This window comes from Vulpes lagopus, chromosome 1 (genome assembly GCF_018345385.1).
Source record: "Vulpes lagopus strain Blue_001 chromosome 1, ASM1834538v1, whole genome shotgun sequence".
NCBI lineage: Eukaryota > Metazoa > Chordata > Mammalia > Carnivora > Canidae > Vulpes > Vulpes lagopus.
Window position 1 is genome coordinate 87,178,946 of NC_054824.1, and position 27,099 is coordinate 87,206,044.

The following is a 27,099-nucleotide window of genomic DNA, read 5'->3' on the forward strand; positions in this document are numbered from 1 at the left end:
GCAAGAATTTTCAAGGGAGGATATTTTATTCCAAACTTTATTACTGCGGCTATACTCTTCTTCAACTCAGAGAAGCTTTCAAAAGTTACCATGATTGGGAAATGTAAGGGGATGGGCCAAGGACAGATAAATATCCTGTTGTGCTCTGTAATCCGAGTTTAGACGAGTCTGTTTATCTTGGGCACATTCAGTGCTTTACTGTAAGGTTGATCTGTGTGCAGCAGAAGTGAGAGAGGGACCAATGAGCTGAAAGAGGACTCAATCAATCTGCTTCCTCTGTTTCTGGTTCGGTGCTTCATACAGGAAATCTATTGCTGTGTCAAGTTCCAAAGAAGAGTGTCTTCTGTTCCAACTTACTAATCAGCCTAACACACAGAGTGGAGGGAAGAGGCTGGAAGGAGAAGTGTCCCTGCTGCTGATGGGCTAAGAGGATCCGGCACAGAGCCGCTGACCAGAGGAGAGCCCCACCATGTCCACAGCTTCTTTCATACCTGTGTGGAGGCAGAGTACTCAGTAGAGGGCACAATACGAGAGATCAGAAATGCCCTGTGCAGGGAGGACTTTTGAGCTATGGCTTCTACTGGGTTTGACCATCTTCTGTGTGTTTGGTAAGTCTGAAATCTTTGTGGGAGAGTGACAGGAGAATGACCGGTGACAAACATGGCTTAGCTTCTGCTGAGCTTTCTTTGCCTTTCTTGGGGAGGGAGGCCAGCTAATGCTATCACAGAGATGGGGGAGGGGGCTCCTCTCAGGTTATGTCACTCTATTCTCCTCACTTGGCTCTTTGTCTTACTTATTTTACTTTTTATCCTACGGTACTATAGGCATCTCTATAGTTTGTTTCACTGCCCACTTCCTTATTTCTCCCGCTCTCCCCCCACCCCCCACTTTTCTGAGCCAAGCAGAATATATCAAATATTTTCTAGTGGTAATCCAAGCCATCTGGGTTCTCTCTACCCTCTTCTCTCTTTAAAAATAAAAAATAAAAAAAAATAAATAATAATTCCACCCCACTTAAGTCTATATTGTTAACCATATAAATTAGGAAAGTTTATTCCTTTTAATCACATTGTATGACCAGGTGCTTTTTAAAATAGGATGCACTCGAAGTTGAGTGGTGTATCTGTGAGGTATGTCTGTATTTATCTTTAAGATGTGTAGGCTGTAAAAGACACTTTCTGGATGAGAGGACACTGCAACATCTAGGTTCTTGTAGGAGTTGTAGGGCACTGGGGGCTATGGTGGGGGTGTCCTGGTTTCACTACAGAGGGCTGGTAGGAGTTGATGTGGGAGGGAGTTTTCAAGTTTCGCTTTTAGTAAATGGGAGCAACTGCAAGGGAACAGCGTAGTTGGCATTACATTTTATAATTTGATCATTGAAAAAAGAAAAAACTTTTAAAGTATTGCCTACTTTCCAGCAAAAAAGTCTTACTGGTAAGCACAAATAACACAACCATACTGTATTACCTTTCCATGCAGAATTTTCACATGCTTTATATCCTTTGATATGCTAAGCAAATCAGTGAAGTAGGCATGGAAGACAATTTTTCATTTTTAAAAAGTAGAAACTGAGGCCTAGAGAGGTGAATTGATTTGTTCAACACCACACATCTATGGCAGAGCCACACCCAGTTAGTTCTGTGACCATCACTGGACATTTGAATAGGGCTATGCTTTTCACTAAAAAGCACCACTATTTATAACACCACTGAAAAAAAAATTATGCTGCCTATGCTTGGCTGTAAGCGTAACGGATTACTTACTCACTTGAAAAAAAAAATCAAGTGATCTAAATCTTTCTGTAGTTGAGACCTAATTGTGGAAAGCAAGGACCCAACTTGGCAGGGAAGCCAGCTAGGCAAAGAGCTATTGATTCATGTCAAGTTGCACTATGACTTTTGGGTAAAGGAAAAAAAAAATAAAGATAAAAAAGTACTTGATAATTTTAAATTGTAATGGTCTAAAGGTTTGAATTTTAAAACTATACAGATAGAATATACTACCTAAATCAAATCTCTGAAAGCCGTGCTTGTATAATTATAAAGTTTTCGAAATGCTTAGCATCAAGATACAAAAAAGCAAATTATATTACATGCAGAGATTTGCATGATAAATTTATCGTGAAATAATTCAGAATAATGAGAAGCAAACTACTTGGGGCATGAATTTATGTGTTTATTACTAATACTGCTTTGTTTTTAATACTGCCAAACAGAAATAACACATTTTATTGTACAAGATGAATTCACAAAGGTGCGTAAAACACTAATGACTTTAATGAAAAGCACAGCATTTAAAAAATATATTTACTTTTCTGTTGACTTATTTGCCTATAAATTCAAGCAAAGTAGTAGTTGGTAGACAAGGTTTGTTAAGAAAATACCTGAGGGGAAAAATTAAAACAACCTAAGCGGTCCACTGTCCAGCAAGTTTCTCCACCTCTGTGTCTGGTCCTCTTTCCTCACACTCTCCTTACTTTAGCTTATTTTATTCTAGATCTTTTTCTTGTATTAATGGATAGCAAAATTACTATCTTAATCAATTTGGTTCTACCTTTTATAAAAGTCACTGACTAAGATTATCAGGATTAAAATTCTGATTTAAATTATCAGAAAATCAGATATTAATTAAAAGGGTTCCTCCACTTTTCTTTGGGCTGATTTTGATCATTTGTTGTTATTTTCCACTAGGGGGCAGGCAGTAACAAGAAGAGGAGATAAAAAAAAAAAATCAAAACTGTGGGTAGCTGAAAAGGATGGAGGAAAGAAAATTAAAAACAAATGCCAAAAGAAAGAAGTCTGTCTTAATTTCAGATTATATAACACTGGATTATTTATGGAGGGTGTGAGGGTGTGTGTGTGAAGAGTGCCTAAAATTATTAGCAATTAAAATAGGGAGATCAAGCTAAGATGAAGTAATTGAATTGGCCAGTCTTGAAATTACTTATGAATCTAGTAAAATCCAAAGACGAGATTGTTTATTATTACAGTAGATTCTTTTCTTTTTTGGAAGCAAGAATTCATAATAGAAATGTTAAGACTTTTTGAAGTCTTAATGGAGAAAATGGATCTTGGATGATAAATTTGGATAGATGGGGAAAGATAGATACACAAGTTGAAATTGGATGTATTATATTATTAATGCCCTTTTGCTTCCAGATTTCATCCATGCATTGAATATTTTGATGCTTTTAATTTTCTCAATAAAATCTCAGTCTCCTTTCCCTGAATTTCTAGATCCTTATATATCTCTGTGTTAGGTTTAAAGGTCTGTCATGAGATGAAAATTTAACCACTAGCTGTGTCATCTTTAAGAAATTGCTTACCCTCTTTAGACGATAATTTTCTTATTTGTGAAATGAAGGAAATGTATGAGACTTTCAAGAAATATAGAGTTTTCAGATAGGAGAGACTTTAGAAACCTTCAAATTAAATCCTTTCATTTTATACATGGGCAAATAAAGCCCAGCATTGTTCAAGGAATTACTAAGGCTATCACTCAACTTTTTAGTAAATGAACTGATCTCGAAACTCATCCATAATATCCAAAATATAGTGTAAAAAAGATGTGCCAAATTATGTCTGGGAAAATCTGTCAGTTAATAAGTTAGGGCATACCTGTCATGTGTTAGAGATTGTGCTTCATGCTGGGGATACTTGGACAAGACAGACATAAATCACACTCTCATGAAGCTTAGAATCTCAGAGGAGAAGCCAGCATTAAATAAATCATTGCACATAATTAAATAATGTGAAAGAAGAAATAGAGAGTGACAGAGAAATGTGTAATTGCTAAATCTAGTGTGTTCTGTGAGGGTCAGGGAAGAATTCTTTTGGAAGTGATGTTTGAGATGAAGAGCAGAAAAGAGCGAGGCCAGGGAGAGGTGAGGGACTAACATTGCAGGCAGGTCAAACAGTTTGTATGAAAGGCAGAGGGAGCTAAGCTATGGCTTCAGTTGTTAAAAAAAATAAAACAAAAACAACAACAAAAAAACAAGGAGAAATCAATTGTATGGAGAATGATGAGAAAAGATGCAGAGAGAAAGATGGGCACATGAGACTTGGAATGTCCTCATTAATGTGCCTAAGGAGAAAGACATCAGAGGCAAAGCACAGGGATAGTGGTAGAGGCTGACAAAAGGGTTTTACAAAGAAAGGAAAGTGATTAATAGCATCCACATTTTCCAAATAACCCAAGAGCGCTAGCACTGAAGAAAGGCCAAAAGTTTGGCTCTCAAGGAGCTGGTGACCTTCAAAACTGTGTGCTGAATGGAAGGGTGTAGGAGCCACAAGACTGCTGGTGTCGAGGAGACAGTGGGTATGGAGGAGATTTAGACTGTGGTCACAGACCACTCATTCTAGACAAATATGATTTAAGATAAGAAATCTCCTATTTTGTATTTTAGTTTCTTTCTTTTTTTGGAAGCAAGAATTCATAATAGAAAAGTTAAGCTATAATACATATGAAAGAGAGAGTTTTCATTTTAAAAACATGTTATATTTCATATGGCTAGAATGGCAAAAACTTTTTTTCCTTTCTGTTCTGCTTCCGTAAGAAGATACATTTGTCTCAGGAAAGAAGTTCTGAAATCATTATGTAACACTAACATAACAAAAGATGATATTCTTTTTTTTTTTTTTTTTTTGGCCCTGATTTGTTTTCTTTCTTTCTTCTTTCTTTCTTTCTTTCTTTCTTTCTTTCTTTCTTTCTTTCTTTCTTTTTTCTTTCTTTCTTTCTTTCTTTCTTTCTTTCTTTCTTTCTTTCTTTCTCTTTCTCTTTCTTTCTTTCTTTCTTTCTTTCTTTCTTTCTTTCTTTCTTTCTTTCTTTCTTAGCTTTATTTGTTTGAGAAGAGAGAGGGGGGTGGGAGAAGCAGAGGGAGAGGGAGAGAGAAACCTAAGCAGACTCCTTGCTGAGTGCAGAGCCTGATGATCCCACGACCCTGAGATCATGACCAAAGCTGAAACCAAGAGTCTGATACTTAATGAATTGCACCTTGCAGGCATCCCAGCCCTGGTCTTCAGATCCTAGTTTTCTATAATCTCTTCAGGTACATGTCATCTGCACATAATGGTACTTTTATTTAGAAAATTCTTCTCTCTCTGTCTTTGTCTCTCCTTCTTCTTATTGGCTTTTGTCTATTGGACCTTGTATTAATTACCTATTGTTACATGATAAATTACCACCAAAACAAATATTTATTTTCTCACAGTGATGAGGGAGGGAGGGAAGGAGGGAAAGAGAGAGAGAGAGAGAGAGAGAGAGAACATCGGGACAGAAACCACAGTCTTTTTATAACTGACTCTTAGCACTGACATCCATAATTTTGCTATATTTTGCTCAGTAAGTGAATAAATGAATCCTACCCACAGTCAAGAGGAGGGAATTTTACAGACATGAATATAAGAAAGAGACAATACTGGGAACCACCTTAGGAGCTGTCCACTACCTCAAGACGAAGATATGTTGTTCAGGGTACATTTTTCACACTTTTCATTTGCTGTTATTGTAATTTCACATAATTATTTGATTAATGTTCATTGTTCCCAGTAAATTGAAATTCCATGATGAATAGGCATTTATTGAGTGCCTAGCTACTGCAATTGAATCAATGAATATTTATATAGCCTCCAGTTGCCCTCTATCAGTCCAAAAGTTCTAATATAACTGATAGGGGATCACTCAGCTGCCATTTGAATGAAAACTACTAGATCATAATCTGATCATAATCTTAGAAGGCAGAAACCATTTCCTTTATTTCCAAAATTTATCATAAAATTAATACATTAGTCTTTGGGCAGCTTTGGTAGAGAAAAGATTCACATGAGTCTTTTATTTCAAGCATTTCTATTTGCTAACAGAATTTGGAGGTGAATTGTTGATACTTTCAATTATTCCTACAGGGCGATACTGCTTTTTAATTACATATCAGAAATAAAAGTATAATTTGGGCTCCCTCCTTCAAAAGTTACAAAGTTCATGAATTTTTTTGTTTGGCTACCTTGGACTTTCATAATTCTTAGATCACAATGTGAAAACTACTGCATTAGAGGAAGAAATATAGTTAGCCTGTTTGGGTGGCAATTCATTCTCAATATCAGTAGAAAAGGACACAATTTAATTCCACAACTTCTTGCTTGAATGCATTCGTAACTGTTAGGAAATAATACTTTCAGGTCTAACCTATACCCACAATATGCAGTTTTATAAAATGCAAAACAAACGCTCACTAATTAAAATGTTAAATTTGGTATTTTAAGCTTTCTAGAGCCAGAAGATTCAAAGTAAAGGTTTCTGTATTGTATTGGCTTTACTGTACTGTTGATTAGAAAAACTTACGCGCTTAGTGTAGTTAAATAAAGATTGTTCTAACAATGTAATTTGAGTTTCCAGGTCTTTGTGTGATTAAGATCTCAGTCTCAGAGTTGCATTTATTTTAAATAAAACCTTGATTCTTTAGGTAAGGTGTACTTCCTTATAACTGGATTTAATACCTCAGTCTGCAATGTATTTTGAATACCTTTCATGAGTTATTCCTTACTCATTAATTAAGAACGATAGTCTGCATTTTGCAGAGGGGAAACCTAGAGCATATGAATTCACTTGATTACCTAAAATGATTCAAAAAAGAAGCAGAGTAAGAAGTAAAACTCATATCTCTCATATTTTGCAGCCATTGCTTAATCTAAGATGGTCCAGCACCATATTTGTTAAAATAATTTGTAGAGTTTTGAAGTTTGAAAGACCGAAGTATAAAATGTAGAATGAAATAATCATATTTTTTGGTTTTCCTTATGTAAAATATCACAATATTTCCATAGATTTCAATGTATTGAAATGTATTTCAGTATATTCTATATTCTGTTTTTTTAAAGTAATAAAATCATTCAATGTTAAAAAACAAGAAAGATGACAAATGAAGATGGAAAGACCATAATAAGCAATAGGAATGACTTCTAGTTAGTTAGTACTAACTTAGAGGCCCCAAGTTCTATACAGAAATGTCAAAAGAAATGCAAAAATAGAACTATACTATATGATTCTCTTTCGCAGATATATGGGAATCTTATTAGAGCATAGCCAAGTACTTTAGGCTCCAGTTTTGCCTATAATTAAGCATTATTTTAGCTTAAAATTCATTTTATTAACCTCCTTACTGCTTTGCTTGCCTTCTCCTAAAAAGTCTGCAAATGAATGAAAGGGTGAGAAGTCTTTAACTTTTTCATTTCTCATCCCCATACACTGGAAATAATACATGAATCTTAGCGACTATAGTAACTATTGGAATATGGCATGATCCACATTCTAATTAGGTTACTATCAGTTATTCAGTCAAGGGTTTTTATTGGGAGTGGTGAAATATCAACAATGCCTATCTCTCACTTTTTTAGTCAGGACAGCAGACCACAGGATTTTAGAATAGATAAAAACTGTTTAACCTCACAAAAAAGCCATGTGCTCTTTCTGAGAGCACCTCCCTCCCCCCCTGCCTCCGAACTGGAGGAAGCCTTTGGAGTATAGCTTTGCACAGTCATGCCCATACAGTGTCTGTTGTGTGGGTGATAGACACTTGTTCAGGCTTATGACAATGACGACTGGTAAAGGAAACTTCTGGTGCTCAAAGTGAGTAAGAAGTTTCATTTGTACTAAAATCACAAAACAATCTTACTTCTACTGATGCTTTTAACTTAGATGGAAAAGGGTTTTTTTTTAAAACCTTATTTTCAGCATCAAGGGTTTTTCCATTTGTATTTTGTTTTGTGTTTGTGTGGATGCATGTTCTAATGTTATGTGTATTAAAATCTGATGTTTCTGATACTATATTTACTTCTATTGAGGGACAATTATGTATAATTAACTGTACCCATTTAAAAGGTACAGTTTGATGAGTTTTGACATATCCTGTGAATCCTCACAAACAAGATGCAGAACATTTTCATCATTTGCCAAACATTCCTCCATGTATGTTTGCAGCCCATCTTTGCCTTCGTCCCCATTTGTTTGGCATCACAGATTAGTTAGCATTTCACATTCGTAGGACTCCTTTGTGTAAGGTATAGTGTATACTCTTTGTGTCTGCTTGTTTCACTCAACGATGAGTTTGAGAATCATCAATGTTGCTGTGGTTCCTTTTGTTGCTGAGTCATATTCCTTTATAGGGAAAATCTATCCATTTATCTGTTGATTGGTATTTAGGTTGTGTCCAGCTTTTTGTTATTGTGAATGAAGCTGCTATGAACATTTATGCACAAGTGTTTGTGTGGACATATGTTTTCATTTCTCTTAAGTAAATACCTAGGGTTGGAATGGTCAGGTAATGGTGGGCACATGTTTGACTTTTAAAAGAATTGCCGGAAGTTTTCCAGTATAGTTTCCACTACCATTAGCAATTTGATTATTGAAAATAAAGATTTTTTTTTGCAATTATTTATGCCATTAAGTTATATTGCACTAGCAGCATATAGTCAAATTGCTGTGCTTTGAAAGTCAGTTGGAATAGCTGCTCTATATGTGGTTATGTAACCAATTCTACATGCAGTTAGTTAGGTTCATTTGTTTCACTTTGCTTAATAATTTTAGTTTTTACAAGTAATTTGATTATGCTTTATAATTGTCTAAAATGATTACATGGTTCCAAAGTCAAATCTATAGAATCAGAGACCGTTTCTATTTTTGTTCTTATTTTGTCCATTTAGTTTTGAAATTATAAGTAAGGAAAAAAAGAACACACACACACACACACACACACACACACACACACACACCCATATGTATCCCTCCCATCATAGCTTAGATGAACAGTAGTATACTATATACAATTTTATGTATCCTGCTTTTTCCACTTAACAATATACCATGGAGATTACTCCATAACAGTTTATAGAGCTATCCCTTATTCTTTTTAAGAGTTTCATTATATGTATAATATATCTCAAATATATAAATAAAATCTTTTATTTTGTGGATGTACCATAGTTTAGAAAACTAATCTCCTACGAGCGGCCTTTGGGTTATTTCTAAAAGTCTTGTTATCACAATGTAATGAAAAGCCTATGCATATATTCTTTCCATACTGTTGCCTGTGTATCTTTAGGATAGATTATGAGAATTGGTATTGCTGGGTGAAAAGAGAAATGCATATGTAGTTTTGCTATATATTGCCAAATTTCCCTCTGTTGAAGTTGTAACGTTCTACATTCCCACCAGCATTATATCACCATGCCTATCTGTCCACAGCTCCAAAGTACATTGTCAAATATTTGGCCATTGGCTGTTTAATGGGTGAGAAACGGTATTTCTGCATAGTTTAATTTGCATTTCTTTTACCATGAATGATGTATGAACATCTTCCTATATGACTAAGAGACTTTTGTGCTTCCTATGTAAACTAACTGTCCATGTCTTTAGAACAGTTTGCTGTAAGATTGTGTTTTTAACCTAGTTTGAGTCAGCTACATGCCAGGGAGCTGGGCAAACCACTCTTCTAAGCATTGGGGCTGTGGAAGGAAAAACATATGAAAATCCCTGATTTCATAGAGCTTACAATCTAGTGATAAATTTGGCCCACGAATTTTGGCAATCGTCTACAATCCTTCTCCTTAGCTTAACTGTTCCCATTCAGATTCAGAATTCATAATGCTTGTGTCCATATGCCATTATAATCCAATTCTAATGACTTGCCATTTGATATACTTTTTCAGACCTTTGTCTCTGTTTCCTCAAAAAATGTGGCTTGGACTTGCTTCTTCAACTCTCTTAATTTAGATTAATTTGGGTAGTGTAATTATCGTACTGCATTTCTTAGGATCCAAATCTTGGTTTCTTTTCACTGTAGTAAGACCTACTTGCACAAGAATAGTTGGGGAATTAGAGCAGCTTACAAGCTGGGTGGTTTTGGCCAAATTGCTTCATTACTATGAGTCTACATTTCTTAATCTGTAAAAAGACGATAAAAATTTACCTGTCAGGATGGGGAGACTGAAATAAATAACATATGCTAGTTACCCAAAATTTGCTCCTAGTGAAAGTGCTCAAAAATTATTTTAAGGGGTGCCTGGATGGCTCAGTTGGTTAAGTGTCTACCTTCAGCTCATGATCCTGGGCTCCTTGGATCCAGCCCTGTATGGGACTCCCTGCTCAGGGAGGAACTTGCTTCTCCCTTTCCCTCTGCCTTTTCCTTCTGTTTGTGTTCTCTCTCTCTCAAATATATAAATAAAATCTTTTAAAAATTATTTTAAAAATAATGTTTTATTAAAGAAAATGGAAGTTAAGAAGAGGAACAGATTCAAAATTTCTCCAGAAAAACACTGTGCATGAAATCTTATCCTAAAATGTTTCTCTTTGCCAGTCAGGTACAACCACTCTAGATGCACTAGAAGTGTATCATCTCCTTGTGAACACTTTCTAGGAGTTCGTGCCTTCTACGGTGAACCTGCCAATATCCAGATTCAACTCTAATTATACATCCAGTTTTTCTCACTTAATAGCAACAGTAAACTATTTGTAATTCTTTGAAAATCCCATGTAGCTTTCTATCTTCTTCTAAATGACTTTCTTTCTGTGTGCATAAAGATTTCCTTCTGTCTCCCTGAAAAAACTCATCTACTGAGATCCAGCTCAAGTATCATCTGTTGTAGAGAATTCTCCCTAATCTTTTACACTTGCTCTTTTATAATTAAACACTTCTGCTTTTTAACTTCTGGGCGTTGTGTTTGCTTCTATCACCACTCTGAAAACTTTACCTTATAATTGTATACATAGACCTTCTTTGCCTAGACCTTAAATTCTTGGAGAGAAGAGGGCATTGTTTATTATGATGTCTCTATGCTCAGTGAATACTTTGCCATGTGTAGTGCTAAAAAAAAAAATGTTTATTAGCAGTTCCCACTTAGAGCTTGCCTTACAAAATTTGAATGTAATAGACAGTTGTTTATATGGTATGATTTCAACACAGCTTAGGAAAATCCTTTTTTGCTCCAAACCAGCTCCCAATGAACACATCACTACTAAACTTTATCTATTGAATGGTCCTGAAAAGCCTGTAATGAATAGTAAAATGCTTTCTTTCACAGTTGGAGGTAGATTAAATGCACATAAGAAATGACTTGAATGGGGATGCCTGGGTGGCTCAGTGGTTGAGCGTCTGACTTCAACTCAGGGCATGATCCCTGGGTCCTGGGATGGAGTTCCATATTGGGCTCCGGGCAAGGGGCCCACCTCTCCCTCTCCCTATGTCTCTTCTTCTCTCTGTGTCTCTCATGAATAAATAAATAAAATATTAAAAAAAAAAGAAATGACTTGAATGTAAAAACAGGAGGGCGGTGATAGACACTTTGGATCTAAAGTAGAGGTATGCCAAACAGATAGGGTGTTCAAGTCAAAAGTTCATACTGGGAAAATTGGCCTGAGAATTCTTGCCTGTCATTTATGTTTTTATTGTCAACTGCAATCCAAAAATGGCCTGAAGAATGTGAAAAAAAGTCTGATTTAACTAGGAGTCAGAAATACTACTGTGTATTCTTTTGATCATCTCATATGTCTTTTCAGAGTGCATAGGTACAGGAGCAGAAAGTCCTGGTACACCAAACAGCTTAACACAGTACCAAACGGGTAAGGACAACTACAGCTTGGGTAATGGTCATCATGTATTGATTCGACTAGAAGCATGCTTGATGATGGTATACTTTTTGTGTTTAAGATCTTGAATAGTCTTACATGTATTTATAGACTATATTGTCTGAAGTAGTCTAAAAAAATATTATTTATTTTATTAAGAGTGTTCATAAATTTTTCATTCTAAAATTACTTCTGTGCTTATTTAGTGCCTTTTTCAAGAATGTGATTACTAAGCAAACCAATGGTGTGTCAAAAATTTTTCTCATTCAATTTTTGAAACATAAGTTACATTTTTCATTCAATTTTTGGAACATAAGTTTAAAAAAATAGGTCTTAGCAGATATTTGTAATTTATTGACTGTGTTTCCCACCCAGCCCTACTGTCTATGAAAGTTGCCATTGTAGTTAGATTTTTCTTTATATTTTAAGTTTTTATTTTTGTTATATACCTCACTTCATTGAAAAATAATTCCAGTGATTCTAAAATGCATTTCTGGACTTATAAGTATACTTTCTAACTGCACTCAATTATTCACTATATAGAAAAATTAGATTCCAGGTCAACTACTGGATAAAATAAGTAAAGTAGCTGTATAAACTATAAATAAAAGGGTTGGAAACAATGCATCATTGGTGCTCCCCCCAGAATGGTGGGTTGAATGGTGTCCCCTCCCTAAAGAAATGTTCAACTGAAGCTTGTGAATGTGGCTGCATTTATAAAAATGGGTCTTTGAAGATGTAATTAACTTAAAGCCCTTGAGATGAGATCATCCTTGATGAGAGTGGGTCCTAAATCCAATGACAAGAGTCCTGAGAAGGGAAGAGAAAAAGAGAGGACACAGGGAGAGGCAGTACGAAGATGGAGGTAGAGATTGAAATGATACATCTACAAGCCAAGGAACACCAAGGATTGCTGGCTGCCACTAAAAGGTGGAAGAAGCAAGGAAGGATTCTTCCCTAGAGCTGTTGGTAGGACCAAGCCCTGATAACACCTTGCTTTCAGACTCCTGGCTTCCAGAAATATAAGGGAATAAATTTCTGTTGTTTTATGTGACCACGTTGGTCATTACATGTTAAGGCAGCCCCAGGTGACTAATACAAAGAGAAATTAAGCTACTTTTATACTATAAATGTATTTTATTTTAAAGATTTTATTTATTTATTCATGAGATACACAGAGAGAGAGGGGCAGAGACACAGGCAGAGGGAGAAGCAGGCTCCATGCAGGAAGCCCCACATGGGACTCAATCCGGGCACTGCAGGATCACGCCCTGAGCAGAAGGCAGATGCTTAACCGCTGAGCCACCCAGGCACCCCTACAAATATATTTTAAAAAACAATTCACATTTGTCTCCGTCTGTCTGTCTGTCTCTCTCTATATATATACATACGTTGTGAAAGTGTTAAATTCGACTTCTGATGTTAACAATGTAAAACTTTCTGAACTTTAAAGAAAATTTAAAGCTTTCATTTATTTTTTTTTAAAAGATTTTATTTATTTATTCATGAGAGACAGAGACAGAGACAGAGACAGAGACAGAAACACCGGCAGAGAGAGAAGCAGCCTCCCTATAGGGAGCCCGATGTGGGACTTGATCGCAGGACTGAAGGCAGACGCTCAACCTCTGAGCCACCCAGGTGTCTCTAAATCTTTCATTTAAAGAAATTAAAGAAAGAAATCACAGGACCGTTGATCAAAGTTGATGCCTTTGTTTTACTACTTTGATGTACATGAAGCTTCAAGCAAGATTGAATAAGAACACTTTCTATTTTCAATGAAGATACTTGATATGAAATTGGCATTCAGGGATCCCTGGGTGGCGCAGCGGTTTGGCGCCTGCCTTTGACCCAGGGCGCGATCCTGGAGACCCGGGATCGAATCCCACATCGGGCTCCCGGTGCATGGAGCCTGCTTCTCCCTCTGCCTCTCTCTCTCTCTCTCTCTCTGCGTGACTATCATAAATAAATAAAAATTAAAAAAGAAAAGAAATTGGCATTCTATGGTAATTAGAAGCATTAAGAAGCATTTCCAATATCATAAAAATAATTACAGGAATATTTGTGAAAATAAAGCGGTTTTTTTCTCTTCTGAAAACAATAATTTTGTACACTTAAGAGTACATTCCAACTTGTGGGTTTTATCTCCAGCATGAGAAGTCCCAGGGATAATTTACTGATATTCCCTCTCAGGGCATTCTTTGGAAGGAGGCCTCTTTTGCTCGGTTATAGGAGAATTTGATATCTGGTTCTAGAGGCAGATTTTTCTATGCACCTCTACTCACTGGAATACCTTTAATAGGCAGAAGGTCTCTTTCACACTCCAGCCTTCGGGGAGATCATTGCGAAAGATGCTTGAAAACTTCATTCAAATCAGTTGTGAAGACATCAGTTAATGCCAGACCAGGTTCTTCTAACAGAATCCTGTACTATCCAGATACGGAATTAGTTATATCTGATAAGAATTAAATTGCCAATATTCCCAGACAAGATGGCTAAAAAAGAATCCACTGAGATGGTAACAGCTTAGAAGTTCAGAGCATGAACATCATTTGCTTTGTCACTAAAAGTAACAATATCTACAGGGCATATTGAGTAAAATCCAAAGGCTAGAAGAAACTCTTTAGAGCTATTGGTCAAGACTGAGTTTCTTGAACTTTCCATTGACAACAGTCTGTATCTTTAAAATAGAAGCAGTGTTCAGGGCTGCAGAGGCCAAAATGACCACAACAGAAAACCATCATGTACTAGACTAACCTTTGTCTATCATGGTGGCCCTCTCTTGGTCCCAGACATCTCTCTTAGCTAGGAAGGGGGCAGGACTTATTGCAGTTTTCTTATTCCTCTTTCTTACTTCTTATTCCTAGCCAGTCCTTTTAGGTGCCCTTAATACTTGCCACACTTCATGTAAAGTAAGGAAAAGAAGGAAAGAATGAGGGAAGAAAGGAAAGAAGGAGGGACAGGAAGGAAGGAAGGAAAGAATTACTATTTATGGTAAAAATAGAATAGGACATTTATTTCACTTGAGGGAGAACTTGGAGTGGTCAGTGGAGATTTAGTTTATTTTTATTTTTATTTTTTTTTTAAATATTTTTATTTATTTATGATAGTCAGAGAGAGAGAGAGAGGCAGAGACACAGGCGGAGGGAGAAGCAGGCTCCATGCACCGGGAGCCCGATGTGGGATTCGATCCCGGGTCTCCAGGATCGCGCCCTGGGCCAAAGGCAGGCGCCAAACCGCTGCGCCACCCAGGGATCCCGATTTAGTTTATTTTTAAAAGGCAAACTAAGCAAGTACCAAGTAAAATTCTGAATAGATGTTTATTATTTTTATTTCTCATTGTGGTAAATGCAAGAAATTTGAACAAACAGTACTATACGTTCAAATTAAGAGTCACTAAACTATGGCCTATGGGCAAAATCCAGCCAGCTCATTTTTATAATTAAAGTTTTATTGGAAAAAAGCTATGCCCATTTATTTTTGTATTATATATGGCTGCCATCTTGCTATAATGGCAGGATTGAATACTTTCAGTGGAAACCATATGGACTGCAAACCTTAAATGTTTATTCTTTGGTCGTTTATGGAAAAAGTTTGCAGATTTTGATTGTTCTTTTCCAGTAATCCCCAGCCCACCTTACTTATACCCTTTATTCCTTTTTTTTAGTTTATTTTTAATAATAAATTTATTTTTTATTGGTGTTCAATTTGCCAACATACAGAATAACACCCAGTGCTCATCCCGTCAAGTGCCCCCCTCAGTGCCCGTCACCCATTCATCCCCACCCCCCGCCCTCCTCCCCTTCCACCACCCCTAGTTCGTCTCCCAGAGTTAGGAGTCTTTATGTTCTGTCTCCCTTCCTGATATTTCCCAACATTTCTTCTCCCTTCCCTTATATTCCCTTTCACTATTATTTATATTCCCCAAATGAATGAGAACATACACTGTTTGTCCTTCTCCGATTGACTTACTGCACTCAGCATAATACCCTCCAGTTCCATCCACATTGAAGCAAATGGTGGGTATTTGTCGTTTCTAATGGCTGAGTAATATTCCATTGTATACGTAAACCACATCTTCTTTATCCATTCATCTTTTGATGGACACAGAGGCTCCTTCCACAGTCATACGCCTTATTCCTAATACAACTTAGAAACTTCCTTTTGACACTCCAAATGGAAACTACAATACCATCATCAAAACTACCCACATCCTAAATTTTCTCTCATTATAAACCCTCAGTCTTGTTTGCTGGTGAACAAAGGAAGAAACTGTCAGACCTTAGACTTCTGAGAAGCTGGGAGAGGTCTGGAAAGGCTATTATATTGTTTTTAATGGAGGTTTAAATTCTAGAATATCTAAGTTATAGCTTGATTTCAGTAAGCCCTCTGAGGTCAATTCTGACTTCTTATCTGTTTCTGGAGTAGATTCTTGAGTCCAATAGGAGCTAAATTTAATCGTTATCACATCATTCTTTGCCTTCCTTCCAGACCACGTCAGTAAAACTTAGTTGCCTCAAAAAGCCTAATTATTTTAGAGGCTTGAACACCGCTTATTTCTAAGACCTTTAGTGAATTTCTTTATTTTTTAATGTGGTAGAATTGGGTACATAATTAGAATGAGAGCAAGAGGTATATTTTTATAAGAAGAGGGCTCATAAAATGCTTATTAAATAGTGATCTTATAAACCCAGAGGAAGAACTTTGTTAGGTTCTTAAATCAGAGAAGCATTAGTTTTTCATTGTTGTTTTTAAAAAACAGTACTTAAATGGGAATTTCTCAGAAATCAAGTTTGAAGTTGATTAGAACTATTTTGATTGTCAGTAACTCTACAGAATGCAAGGGAAGGAATACATGTGGATCTCAGGCGCTATACAGATTTAGAAACTTGAGCTAGGTGAATAATGTCCTTTTTCTTCTTTGTTTCTGTGACATTCTTCAGAAGGTAATTAGATTAGCCAGGCTTCCTAAAAGAAACAGAACAACAAGAGATCTATTGGTCTACCTACCTACCTACCTACTTATCTGTGTAACTAGAGAAAGATTTATTTTAAAGAATTGGCTCACATAATGGTGGAGGCTTGGTGAATAGAAAATATGCACAGTGGGCCAGTAGCTTGGAGACCCAGGAAGAGTTGCAGTCTGAATCTGAAGGCAGTATTTTGGGAGAATTCCCTTTTCGAGAAGGTCAATCTTTTTCTATTGAGGTCTTCAAGTGATTGGATAAGGCCCACCCACATTCTAGAGGGTAATTTGTTTTACTCAAAGTCTACTGATTTAAATGTAAATCTCATCTAAAAAATACTTTCACAGATGCATCTAGAATAATGTTTAAATACTCAGGTGCCATGGCCTAGCCAACTTTAAGTTGACACATAGCATTAGCTATCACAGTAGGAAAAATGAGAGGGGCGATGTTGGGGGCGGGGGCTAATCTTCTCAATATGGTTCCAAAATACTTGAGAAAGTACTCTGATTTGGCAGCTGGGTGAGGTACCCACCACTGACTCAAGCAACTTTAATCTTGGGGTCAATTTGAAAAGCAAATACAAAGACATGTAAGTTTGTCTTCAGGTGGTGAGAGATTTCTGAACGGTGTCCGAGTGGAGGGGATCACCCCTGTGTTACAGAATCATGTACACAGCTGCAAGGTAAGGTATGAACTGAGAAGAAGAGAGGTTTGAGACAGAGAAGATGTTAGGAGCCTTCTGGAGTAATGCAGAAAGTACTATACTGGAAAAGTACTATACTCAGCTTAGCTCAAGTGAGCCACCAATGATGGACCAATCCACTGTGACTAGGGAAGTGACGGAGTCAGGTTACCTTGTAGGAAATTGCTGTCAAGTAAAAAACATGGTGTCCCATAAATGGCATCGCTGACTAAGAGTTTCTATGTAATTTTCAAGTGTTAACATGTATTTCCACTTACTGATGGAAAAACTTCTAATTTCTGCCTTGCAAAACTTTTTGTTAAATTTATTTATATTTAACTTATTTTCTATCATGGTGTCTATAAGTTTTGGGGATATATAGTACCTTGCACTCCATTTAGGCATCAAAGATTGATTTCTTTTACTTTCTTCTGAATATTTTCTAGCTTCAACAAATATTTTACCTGTGGAAAGAAAGCAGAAAAGCATCACACCTCCTGTGGAAGGTAATATGCTTTTTAATTTTTTTCTAGAGGCCAGTACTAAAGGGAGGAAGTGTTCAACATCCTTAGAAACATAGTTGACAGTCTGGTCAGGGGGACAATTTTGAGCCAGTTGAAGAGCATGGTGATCTGAACGCAACGGGGTGAGGGACCATGTATGACCCTGATCCTCCTCTCCTAAAGCAGTTCAATTCCTTGTGAAGATTATGGAGCTCTCTCTATCAGGCACTGTGCTAAGAAAGATGAGCAAGATGAACTAGACTGCCAGAGCATCCTAAGGGGGCTCAGTTTTGTGGGGGAACCTATGAAATAAAGGAGATAAGCCCTCCTCTTAAGAGCCCTCCTTACTTCCTATCAAGGAGATATGCCCTGGGAATGTAGAGGAGAGAGAATGAGGACCCAGGCTCTGGAAAGGCTTCACAGATGATGCAGCATGTGAATTGACTCTTAAAGGGAGAGGAGTGTTTTCACAGAGAGAGAGAGAGAGAGAGTGCTGTGTAGGCCATCCCAGACTGCAAGAACCATTGAGGAAAGACCTAGATATGAAGCTGTGCTTGGTGTTTTCTTTCTGAGGTGTGGGGCAACAGAGAGGTGATAAGATTGCAAAGGTGAGTCAATTAGAAAGGCCAGTACAAAGACATGTAAGTTTGTCCTCAGGCGGTGAGAGATCTCTGAAGGGTGTCCTAGTGGAGGGGATCACCCTTGTGTTACAGAATCATGTACGTGGCTACAAGATAGGCTATGAACTGAGGAGAAGAGAGTTTTGAGACACAGACAGATGTTAGGAGGCTTCTGGAGTAATGCAGGTATATGGCGATGGGGTCTTAAACCAGGGTGTGGCAGTGAGAACAGAAAGGAAAAGGGATTTGTCTGTGTGCAGAAGGCTGGAGGAGACTGGAAGAGAGTCATAGACACAGGCTGCAGAAACACTGGGACATGCCTGCTGGTTCTGGAGCAAGTATGAGAATCTACCTGCTACCCTTCTGTGAAGCTGGAGGTGAAATCACCATAGTGGATAACAGGGGAGTGGAGATTTATTGTTAGACAGGTACCAACCCATTGAGTGTGGGGGAGTGACTGGTAATTGGTGAATTGTCACAACAGGTATGAACAGAGAAAGAGGATTAGGAAAGGATGAATAATACCAATCCCATAAGAAGTTTCCTATCAGGTGAAGAGGGCACTGCTGGAAGGTCATAAGAATGGAACAAAGTGAAAGAACAGAGACTATCATGGTGCTAGGGATCCTCACCATTGCCGCACTTCTCTGGAGATTGCACCCCTATTAAAATGCACATATTTATTGGTTACCTAGTAGTTTCCTTTAAAAGAATAGAGTCACACCTTGAGGATAAATAGTAGTCAAAATCAAAGCCTTAGACTGTTCACAAGCTGAAGGGCAACTACCCAGAACACAAAGAGCCCTCACAACATGCTGCTCACCACCCTCTCTCTTTCTGGTTTCTGGTTGGAGCCCAGTTGAAGAGCATGCTGATCTGAACGCAGCGGGATGAGGGACCATGCATGACCCTGACCCTCCTCTCCTAAAGCAGTTCAATTCCCTGTGAAGATTATGGAGCTCTCTCTATCAGGCACTGTGCTAAGCTTCATGGGGAAGTCATAAACATGCTGCTCACCACCCTCTCTCTTTCTGGTTGCATCTTCAGCGTCCTGCCCTTGGGCACATGTATGCTCGCCCACACCCACCTCTAGCTCCTCTCCAAGCCATGGTGTTGCTGCTCACTTCTAAGCCTTGGCCAAGTTGCAGGTTCCCCGAGCATGGGGTGTGGAGCCACGTGCATGGTGGAAGGAGCATGAATTTAACTGGCCCTCAGATCTACTCTAAACAAACCACCCCCTGCTTCCTGTAGTTATGGGATCTTGATTTGGCTTTGAAATGCAAGGGCTTGAGTCCATAATACAAAAGGCAAATATAAGATACCAAAAGAGGAGAGGAGAGATCTCAAATGCAGAGTTTAGCACAAAAACTTCACCCACATAAGAACTTTGCCCCGCCACAGCAGGTTCCACTCATGTTAAAATGATGAGCTCCCTGCCACTCACCTGGGTACAGCAGGTATGTGATATGTGATGCTCCTAATGTATCCCCAAGCCCCCCCAGTCATGGATGCATTATGTGTGTTTATGGGAGAGCTGGAGTTTCTATACTGGAGAATACTTGCAGGCTGCAGGGCGGAAGTTTTAAAGATAGACAAAAGCAGTGAACTTCTTCATTTAATTCTCATAATTTGGTAGAACATACAGAAATGAAATCTGTGAGCAGAGTTCCCAGTGGGACTGTGTGGCAGTGTGCGTGTGACTCAGTAGGAAGGAAGGAAGGATGATCTGCTGATTTTGCCTTTGGGATTCTCCAAATAAACAATAACTTAAGAAAGTTCAGTTTGCTCAACCTGAATGCCATCTCACCCTTTTTTATTTATGTTTAACTGAAATGGCAATGTTAGGGATAGGCATTTTGTTCTGATATTACTGATCTGTTCTTTCAAATCAAAACTTAGGAGGAGAAAACCACATCAGCAATTTTCCATTTTCTATTTCGAGAAGACCAAAAGATTAGATTTGGATGACTTTGTCCTTTAATTTATATTGTTTCCTTTTTGTTTTATACCAAACTTCTGAATTAATTTTAAGCCCTTTAAATATTTATTGCACATATAGTAAATATACTTTATCTAATAACACAAATGTAGGAGAGAAATGGGTTCATCTCTGGATTAGCATAATGTATTCTATACATTATGTGCATTTTTATTTTTTACCTAAGTCTAACATTTTTGGAATAAGATCACCAGGAAAGTCATGTGTAATATGTTGTGGAAAATGTGCACACGAAGTTGTTCACCACGCTTCTGTTTTCTCCTTCTCTTTGTGTGTGTGTCCAGCCAACACTTCTCTGTCTGTATTTGTGGATACAAAGGCTGTGCTCCATTGCCCTAATGCTACCTTGGATGCTGTGGTAGTAACATGGGCAGTAACCTTCAGAGACCAGACTTCCTGCAGCAGAGACTACAGGACAGATAACAACAAGACCAGTGAAAAAACTTGTACAGACGAGAGAATATCCTGGGACTTCAGACCTGATCAGAACTTTGCCCTTCAGATTAATCCTGTGGCCATCACTCATGAAGGATATTACAAGTGTGAAGTGGTCACACCTGATGGGAATTTTGGTCATGGGCATCACCTCCGAGTGTTAGGTAAGGAGCCTCGCGTACTGTGGTATGCCAGAGAACCAGATCTGAGACTGAACCAAAGGTCTCTCTAGTCCATATCGCATGTGTTGAGCCTGAAACATTTTCCCCTGCATCTCTGCAGTGCCCCCTAAGGTGGCCCTGTCTCTAGGCGAGAATGGAACTACCGTGTGCTGGGCGGTTGCAGGGAGTCCAGCTGCACAGATCTCCTGGACCCCAACGGGAGATTGTCACACTGTGGAAGAACGACTGGGCAATGACACAGTGACCGTGCAGAGTACATGCCACTGGGAGGACCGCCAGGTGTCTGAGGTGTCCTGCTTTGTCTCCCATGTGACTGGCAACAAGAGTCTGTCCATTGAGATGAATCCAGGTTAGTGATTCGAGGTTTTGCGTGATATCTTCATTTTCTCAGAGAAGTTATAGAACGAAAATGGAGGATGTGGAGCATTTCACTCAAGGATGATGTCCCCATCCTCTTTTTTATGTCCTTCTCCTCCATCATTAAGAGTTATGTCCAGAAGAAGAACACAGAAAATTGTTTTTAAGAAGCCATATTTTAGAATGAAGTTTATTTAATTAATTAAAATAAAAAGAATTTAATATTAATGTCCACTGTATACAAGTAGTCAGTTGGCTTGAGTAGTTTACTTTTTAATTAATGCTTATGGTTTTAGGAGAGGATGAATTGTATTTTTAAATAAATGTTTGTTTATAAGAAGGATCGTGTCACTCATTAAGTTTCTTCACAATTTTTTAGTTTGGTGGGATTTTCTTCCCCAGGTTCTGCCTAGAATTTCTTAGGTATACTATAATAATCTCAATCATTGATTTAACCTTTACTTTTTATTTTCCTAAATATATATGTACTTAATGTTAATTATCACTAAGCTCACTGAGAAGATTAGAAAACCCATCTTAATACTACTGTCCACATGATCAAATTTTTTGGGTAATCCATCAGTTCTATCTTTTTTTTTTTCTTAAAGATATCCTGTATGAAGTTTTACATACTCTTGTTCTAACCTGGCCTAGTTAATCACTAACCTGTGGCACAACCAGCACAATCAGCACAACCAGAGTGTCCTGGACACTCTCTTTCCACAGTGCTCTGTATTCCAGACTTTTGCTAGTTTTAATCTCTGTGTTTTATGTATGAGGCTTTCCTTTCCTCTCTGGTAATCCTTGGCTATCCATTCATTTCAAAGTGAGACTTCAAAAATTACCTGATCTGGAGCTATGTTATCTGTGGGTGATGCTATCAACTAGTTAGCTTCAATAGGCCAAAAGGAGGTAAATGAAAAAAAAATTAAATATGGATTCTTTGGTTATCTGAAGGTCTTTTCTCTGGACTGTTTAGGTTCTGCAGAAAATTATTCTCCAGTCTATTGTCTTAGAGGGATAACCCTGACTATTGGTGTGATGGGAGCAGGGAATAAGAGTGGAGCATGTGTGTGTGTGTGTGTGTGTGTGTGTGTGTGTGTGTGTGTGAGAGAGAGAGAGAGAGAGAGAGAGAGAGAGAGACTGTAGAACTCAGACTTTTCTTTAATATCTCCTCTCTCCTGGTACTCCTTCTCCACCTTCTACTATGTCTGGATCCTTGACTCTGAATCTCTTCAGGTCATCTTTTCTGGGGCCAAACTTCTTGTTTCTGCTGTTTGAGGGAGGTATGGTGGCCTGGCTGCACAGGGTGGACTTGGCAGCCTGTCTCTTCTCAGTACAGACCTTCAAAGAAGCTTCCAACTTTTAGCTCACACCTCACCCCCCACACACTTGTCCCTTTTTATTAGACTTAGCCCTTCCTATTCCAGTGTCTTCTTGGTGTTCTATGGATATTAAGATTCTTACTTATTCCACCCTAAATTATTTGTCTTCTTCTGTACATTTTTCACCTAAAAACAAGTCGAAATTATTCATCTCCTCATCTTCATCCATGTTCATTTTCTATATTTAAAAATTCTACTTAAAAAATTTTCCTACTGATAATTAAGGTTTAAGAAGAAAGAAGAGAAAACCCACGTCTTGAAACATTTTCCAATATCCATTGTTAAATTGATTTTTAAAAACATTTTAGCAGTATTTACTGAGGAGAATAATTGTGCCCTGTGTATGCATGCAATCTTACCCCTGCTATTGTGATGTGATGTTATGTTTATGAACTCTCAGAATCGAAAGGACTGTCTCATCCACTGCCAGTTAGTCATTAGATCTCCTCCCTGTCACCTTGCAGGAGGGATCCTCAGCTTCTGTAGCTATACTTCCAATGAAAGGGTATGTATTCTTTTAAGGAGAGGGTTTCAAAACAATGCTATTACTTTTGGCTGTAAATTTTTTTTCTTTTTCAAATAAAAGACAGAGAAATGCAATGTTTAAAAACAGTTTTAGATAGATAGATATCTCCAATATTTTACTTTTTAGTTATATTACATATTTTAAATAGATTGTAGTTTTTAGAGCAGTTTTAGGTTCTCAGCAAAATTGAGTAGAAATTACAGAGTTTTCATAAACCCCTGCCCCAACACATGCACAGTCTCCCCTCTCTGTCCATCTCCAACACCCTGATACATTTGTGAGAACTGATGAGCCTACATTAACACAACATTATCACTCATAAAACATAGCTTAATTAGGGTTCACTCTAGGTGTTTAGCCTACGCGTTTTAGCAAGTGTAGAAGTGGCACATATCCACCATGGTAGTTTCATAGAGAGTAGTTTCACTGTCCTAAAGGTCCTCTCTGCTCCAGCTACTCATCCCTCCCTCCACCCTAGCCTCCATTAACCCCTGATCTTTTCATTGTCTCCATAGTTTTGCCTTTTCCAGAATGTCATATACGTGGGATCATACAGGATGTAGCATTGTTAAATTGGTTTCTTTCACTGAGTAATATGCATTTAAATTTCCTCCATGTCTTTTTATGGCTTGATAGCTCATTTCTTTTTAGTGCTAAATAATGTTCCATCATCTGGATGTGCCACAATTAAACCATATATTTTTGTGTCTATATTTACAGGTTACAAATTACCACTAAATTGGAATATTCTATATATCATGCTCTCTGTTTTGATTTTATTCATCATCATCATCATAGGTTGCGTTTTGCTGTTCAAAATCTGTGGCTGCAGGTATTCACTGATGCTTTTTCTTCTTCAGTTTTATTGGGCTAGAAGGGGTCAGATATATGGAATGATGGGGTAAAATTAATATGTTAACACCAATTCTCCCGTAATCAAGAAGGGTGTCCTAAAGGTGTTAGCTTTGGAATACTCTAAATGACAAGAGACATTTGCTTGGTTACTTGGACGTGTGAGCAGGGATATAGGCCATTTAGGACAAGATCTTGGGAGAGACAGTGTATGTTTTTCTGTATTTGAGAAAAGAATTACAATAATTCATTTTGTACCAAAAAGATGTGTCACATATATTCCAAAATCAGGCTTCTGTTGCATAATTCCACTCCTTTTACCAAATAAAGAATTATCTCATTTAGGTGTATTAACTACAGGCAGCATTCTTATTTCTGATAATTCCATTCTATTTTATTAATGGCTTCTATAAAAAATAAACCACACTTGTCAATAGTATACTGTTTTGTTTTCCCATTTTTAATTAAATAATGATATTTTCTGCATTCACTTCAGCTTATTTTTATTTTTGCAGAAAATGCAAATTAGGAAGAAAAGAAGCCACTACAGTTGTTGAGGAGGTAAGATAACATTAAAAAGTTTGCAAACTTTTAAGCCACAAAATCGAATATAGCTGTATAATCGTACATTGCATCAATATTAGTATTTTAGTTAAAAGCAAAAAATCGAATTTCAATATGCTAACAGTCAAGTATACTTAGTTTGTTAATTACCTACCATGTACTATTTATACACATTCTGAACAATATTTTCATTTCAAGAATTGTTTCCTAAAAAACACATAATGTTTGCCAAATTTGGAATGTAATGTTTAGAGAAACTGAATTGATCTTTACTCCCCCATGAAACCATCTCCAATTGTTTCCTTTCCGTTTCTCCATACCATCATTTCCCTTCTACCTGAGCTAAATCTTCTCCTGCTCGATAATCTCATAACTAGTAGCTTATGAAGTCTTTGATCCTCTCCTTTGAAATACCTCTTCTACTACTTTATTCTCCATTCCTACTATCAAGCAAACTTTGTAATCTCACACTGAGACTTAGATAAGCAATACATTTTTTGACAAAATAATAGAAAAAAGTCTTTCTTTTTTCTTTTTTTTTATTTATTTTTATTTTTTATTTATGATAGTCACAGAGAGAGAGAGAGAGAGGCAGAGACACAGGCGGAGGGAGAAACAGGCTCCATGCACCGGGAGCCTGATGTGGGATTCGATCCTGGGTCTCCAGGATCGCGCCCTGGGCCAAAGGCAGGCGCCAAACCGCTGCGCCACCCAGGGATCCCTCTTTTTTCTATTATATCCATGTAAGCACAGAGACACAAATATAAGCACTCTTGGTAGATACTAAATCTGTGGGCATCTGTTAGATCAACATAGGTAGTTGATGATTCATGGCTGTTTAAAATTGATTTTGACTTTGAATTCTTTCTTAGGATGAAATGCAGCCCTATGCCAGCTACACAGAAAAGAACAATCCACTCTACGATACTGTGAGCAAGGGATGAGGTCTCAGGTGTTACAAAGTGAAGTTGAGGGCTGTGTGTCTCCATATTTCATAAATTACTGGAATCTAGCAGCAGGACAAATGAATTAAGATATAGCACAGCTACTATTATGTTTTTCTTAGAGTTCTGGCAAGGAAAACCCATTTTGAGATTAGCTTTTCAAAGATCCTGAGAAGACATTTAAAGGTTTGAATTCATATCCTTATACAATTGAAATTTTTAGAATGTTAGCTGATATTAGCTATTTCTCTGAAGAACTGATATTGATACAAAGAAAGTAAATGCTCATGATAAAGCTCAAATGTTCAGTATGGTAGATAATGAAAATTGAGTTTCCTCAAGAAGGAAATCTGCAGAAGGAACAATCAACATCTTTTATGTATTCCTCCAGAAAATTTTATGTACATATATATCTGTACACCCAAGGTATGTGTGTACATTTATGTCTATTTACATATCATACCTATCTCCTTGTTAAGACAAAGATGGGAATATATCATGATGCTCCTCTGTAGTTATAGAAAGCTAATAATATAATAGGTCTTGGAGACCTTTTATATCAATACAAGCAGAGCTACCTCATTCTTTTTAATGGTTGTAAAATTCCATTATATGGCTATATCATAATTTAATTAACCATAGCCCTAGTGATAAAAATTTAGGTTGTTTTAAGTTTTTTGTTTGTTTGTTTTGGTATTATAAACAATACCATATAGAATGTTACTTGTGGATATGTCTCTTTGTATTTGTTTAAGTATATTTATAGAATAACTTCCCTGAGTGGAACTTCAGGTCAAAAGGGTTTGTGCATTTTTTTATTGATGGATATGTCAGATTGAACCAATTTTCATTCTGCCAACTGTGTTTGAATGTGCCTTTCCATATACTATTATTTTAATATCTGCAAGATTCCCACTTCTTGTTTTTAACCAACAAGTTAACAAATATGGTTTAAGGCTATAATAAAAATTACACTATTTGACAAAACTCGATTTATGTTTTTCTTTCATGTTTATGAGAAAGAACAGGAATAAGAGAGAAGGAACACATGTGTGGGATTACTTTCTGAACTCATCATTAGCTAACGCCTAAAAGTTTTTTCAGATTTGATAAGTTGAAATTGTGTATTTTTATGATGTACATTTTATTGTGAGGTATTTAACAAATACGTTCATTGACTATATAAGAACTTATATACTATGAAGAATATATTATGAAGGACTTCAGTATCCAAAAAGTATGATCTGTGTGCTAAGAGAATGCCCAAGGGATGACATGACCCTTTGCTTTAATTTTTTCTGTGGAATACACTATTAAGAATGTGTATACAAATTATTTTTAATATTATGAAAAAATGTATTTTATTTATGAAAACTTGTGAAAAAAACCAGTCTGCTTCTCCATCCATGAAAAACATTAAATTTTTTATCATGGTGGAAATTAAATCAAAATCCATTCATTTTTCAACTA

At 37.1% G+C, this 27,099-nt stretch overlaps 1 protein-coding gene across 3 annotated transcripts; it reads left to right on the forward strand.

Moving 5' to 3' along the window:
- Positions 1 to 218: 218 nt before the first annotated feature.
- On the forward strand, positions 219 to 26,609 carry CD200R1 (CD200 receptor 1). 3 transcript variants are annotated; one of them, XM_041753956.1, is made up of 8 exons: positions 219 to 608; positions 11,554 to 11,607; positions 17,709 to 17,768; positions 20,669 to 20,983; positions 21,102 to 21,350; positions 23,990 to 24,101; positions 24,637 to 24,682; positions 25,558 to 26,609. In XM_041753956.1, exons 1-8 carry the CDS (start codon positions 542 to 544, stop codon positions 25,627 to 25,629), a joined length of 975 nt encoding a protein of 324 aa, XP_041609890.1. In that variant the 5' UTR covers positions 219 to 541; the 3' UTR covers positions 25,630 to 26,609. The 3 variants fall into 3 exon arrangements, with proteins under 3 accessions (XP_041609890.1, XP_041609897.1, XP_041609801.1); XM_041753867.1 differs by having other exon boundaries at positions 222 to 608; positions 11,545 to 11,607; XM_041753963.1 differs by lacking the exon at positions 11,554 to 11,607 and having other exon boundaries at positions 220 to 608.
- The last annotated feature ends 490 nt before the right edge of the window (positions 26,610 to 27,099 follow it).

What these genes read in the sequence shown, in the direction of transcription:
- CD200R1 (XM_041753867.1), top strand. Translation starts at nt 542, where the DNA reads ATGCCCTGTGCAGGGAGGACTTTTGAGCTATGGCTTCTACTGGGTTTG. An exon ending in GACCATCTTCTGTGTGTTTG is followed by an intron (nt 609 to 11,544) that starts GTAAGTCTGAAA and finishes ATGTCTTTTCAG; the next exon opens with AGTGCATAGGTACAGGAGCA. An exon ending in GTCCATTGAGATGAATCCAG is followed by an intron (nt 21,351 to 23,989) that starts GTTAGTGATTCG and finishes CTATATTTACAG; the next exon opens with GTTACAAATTACCACTAAAT.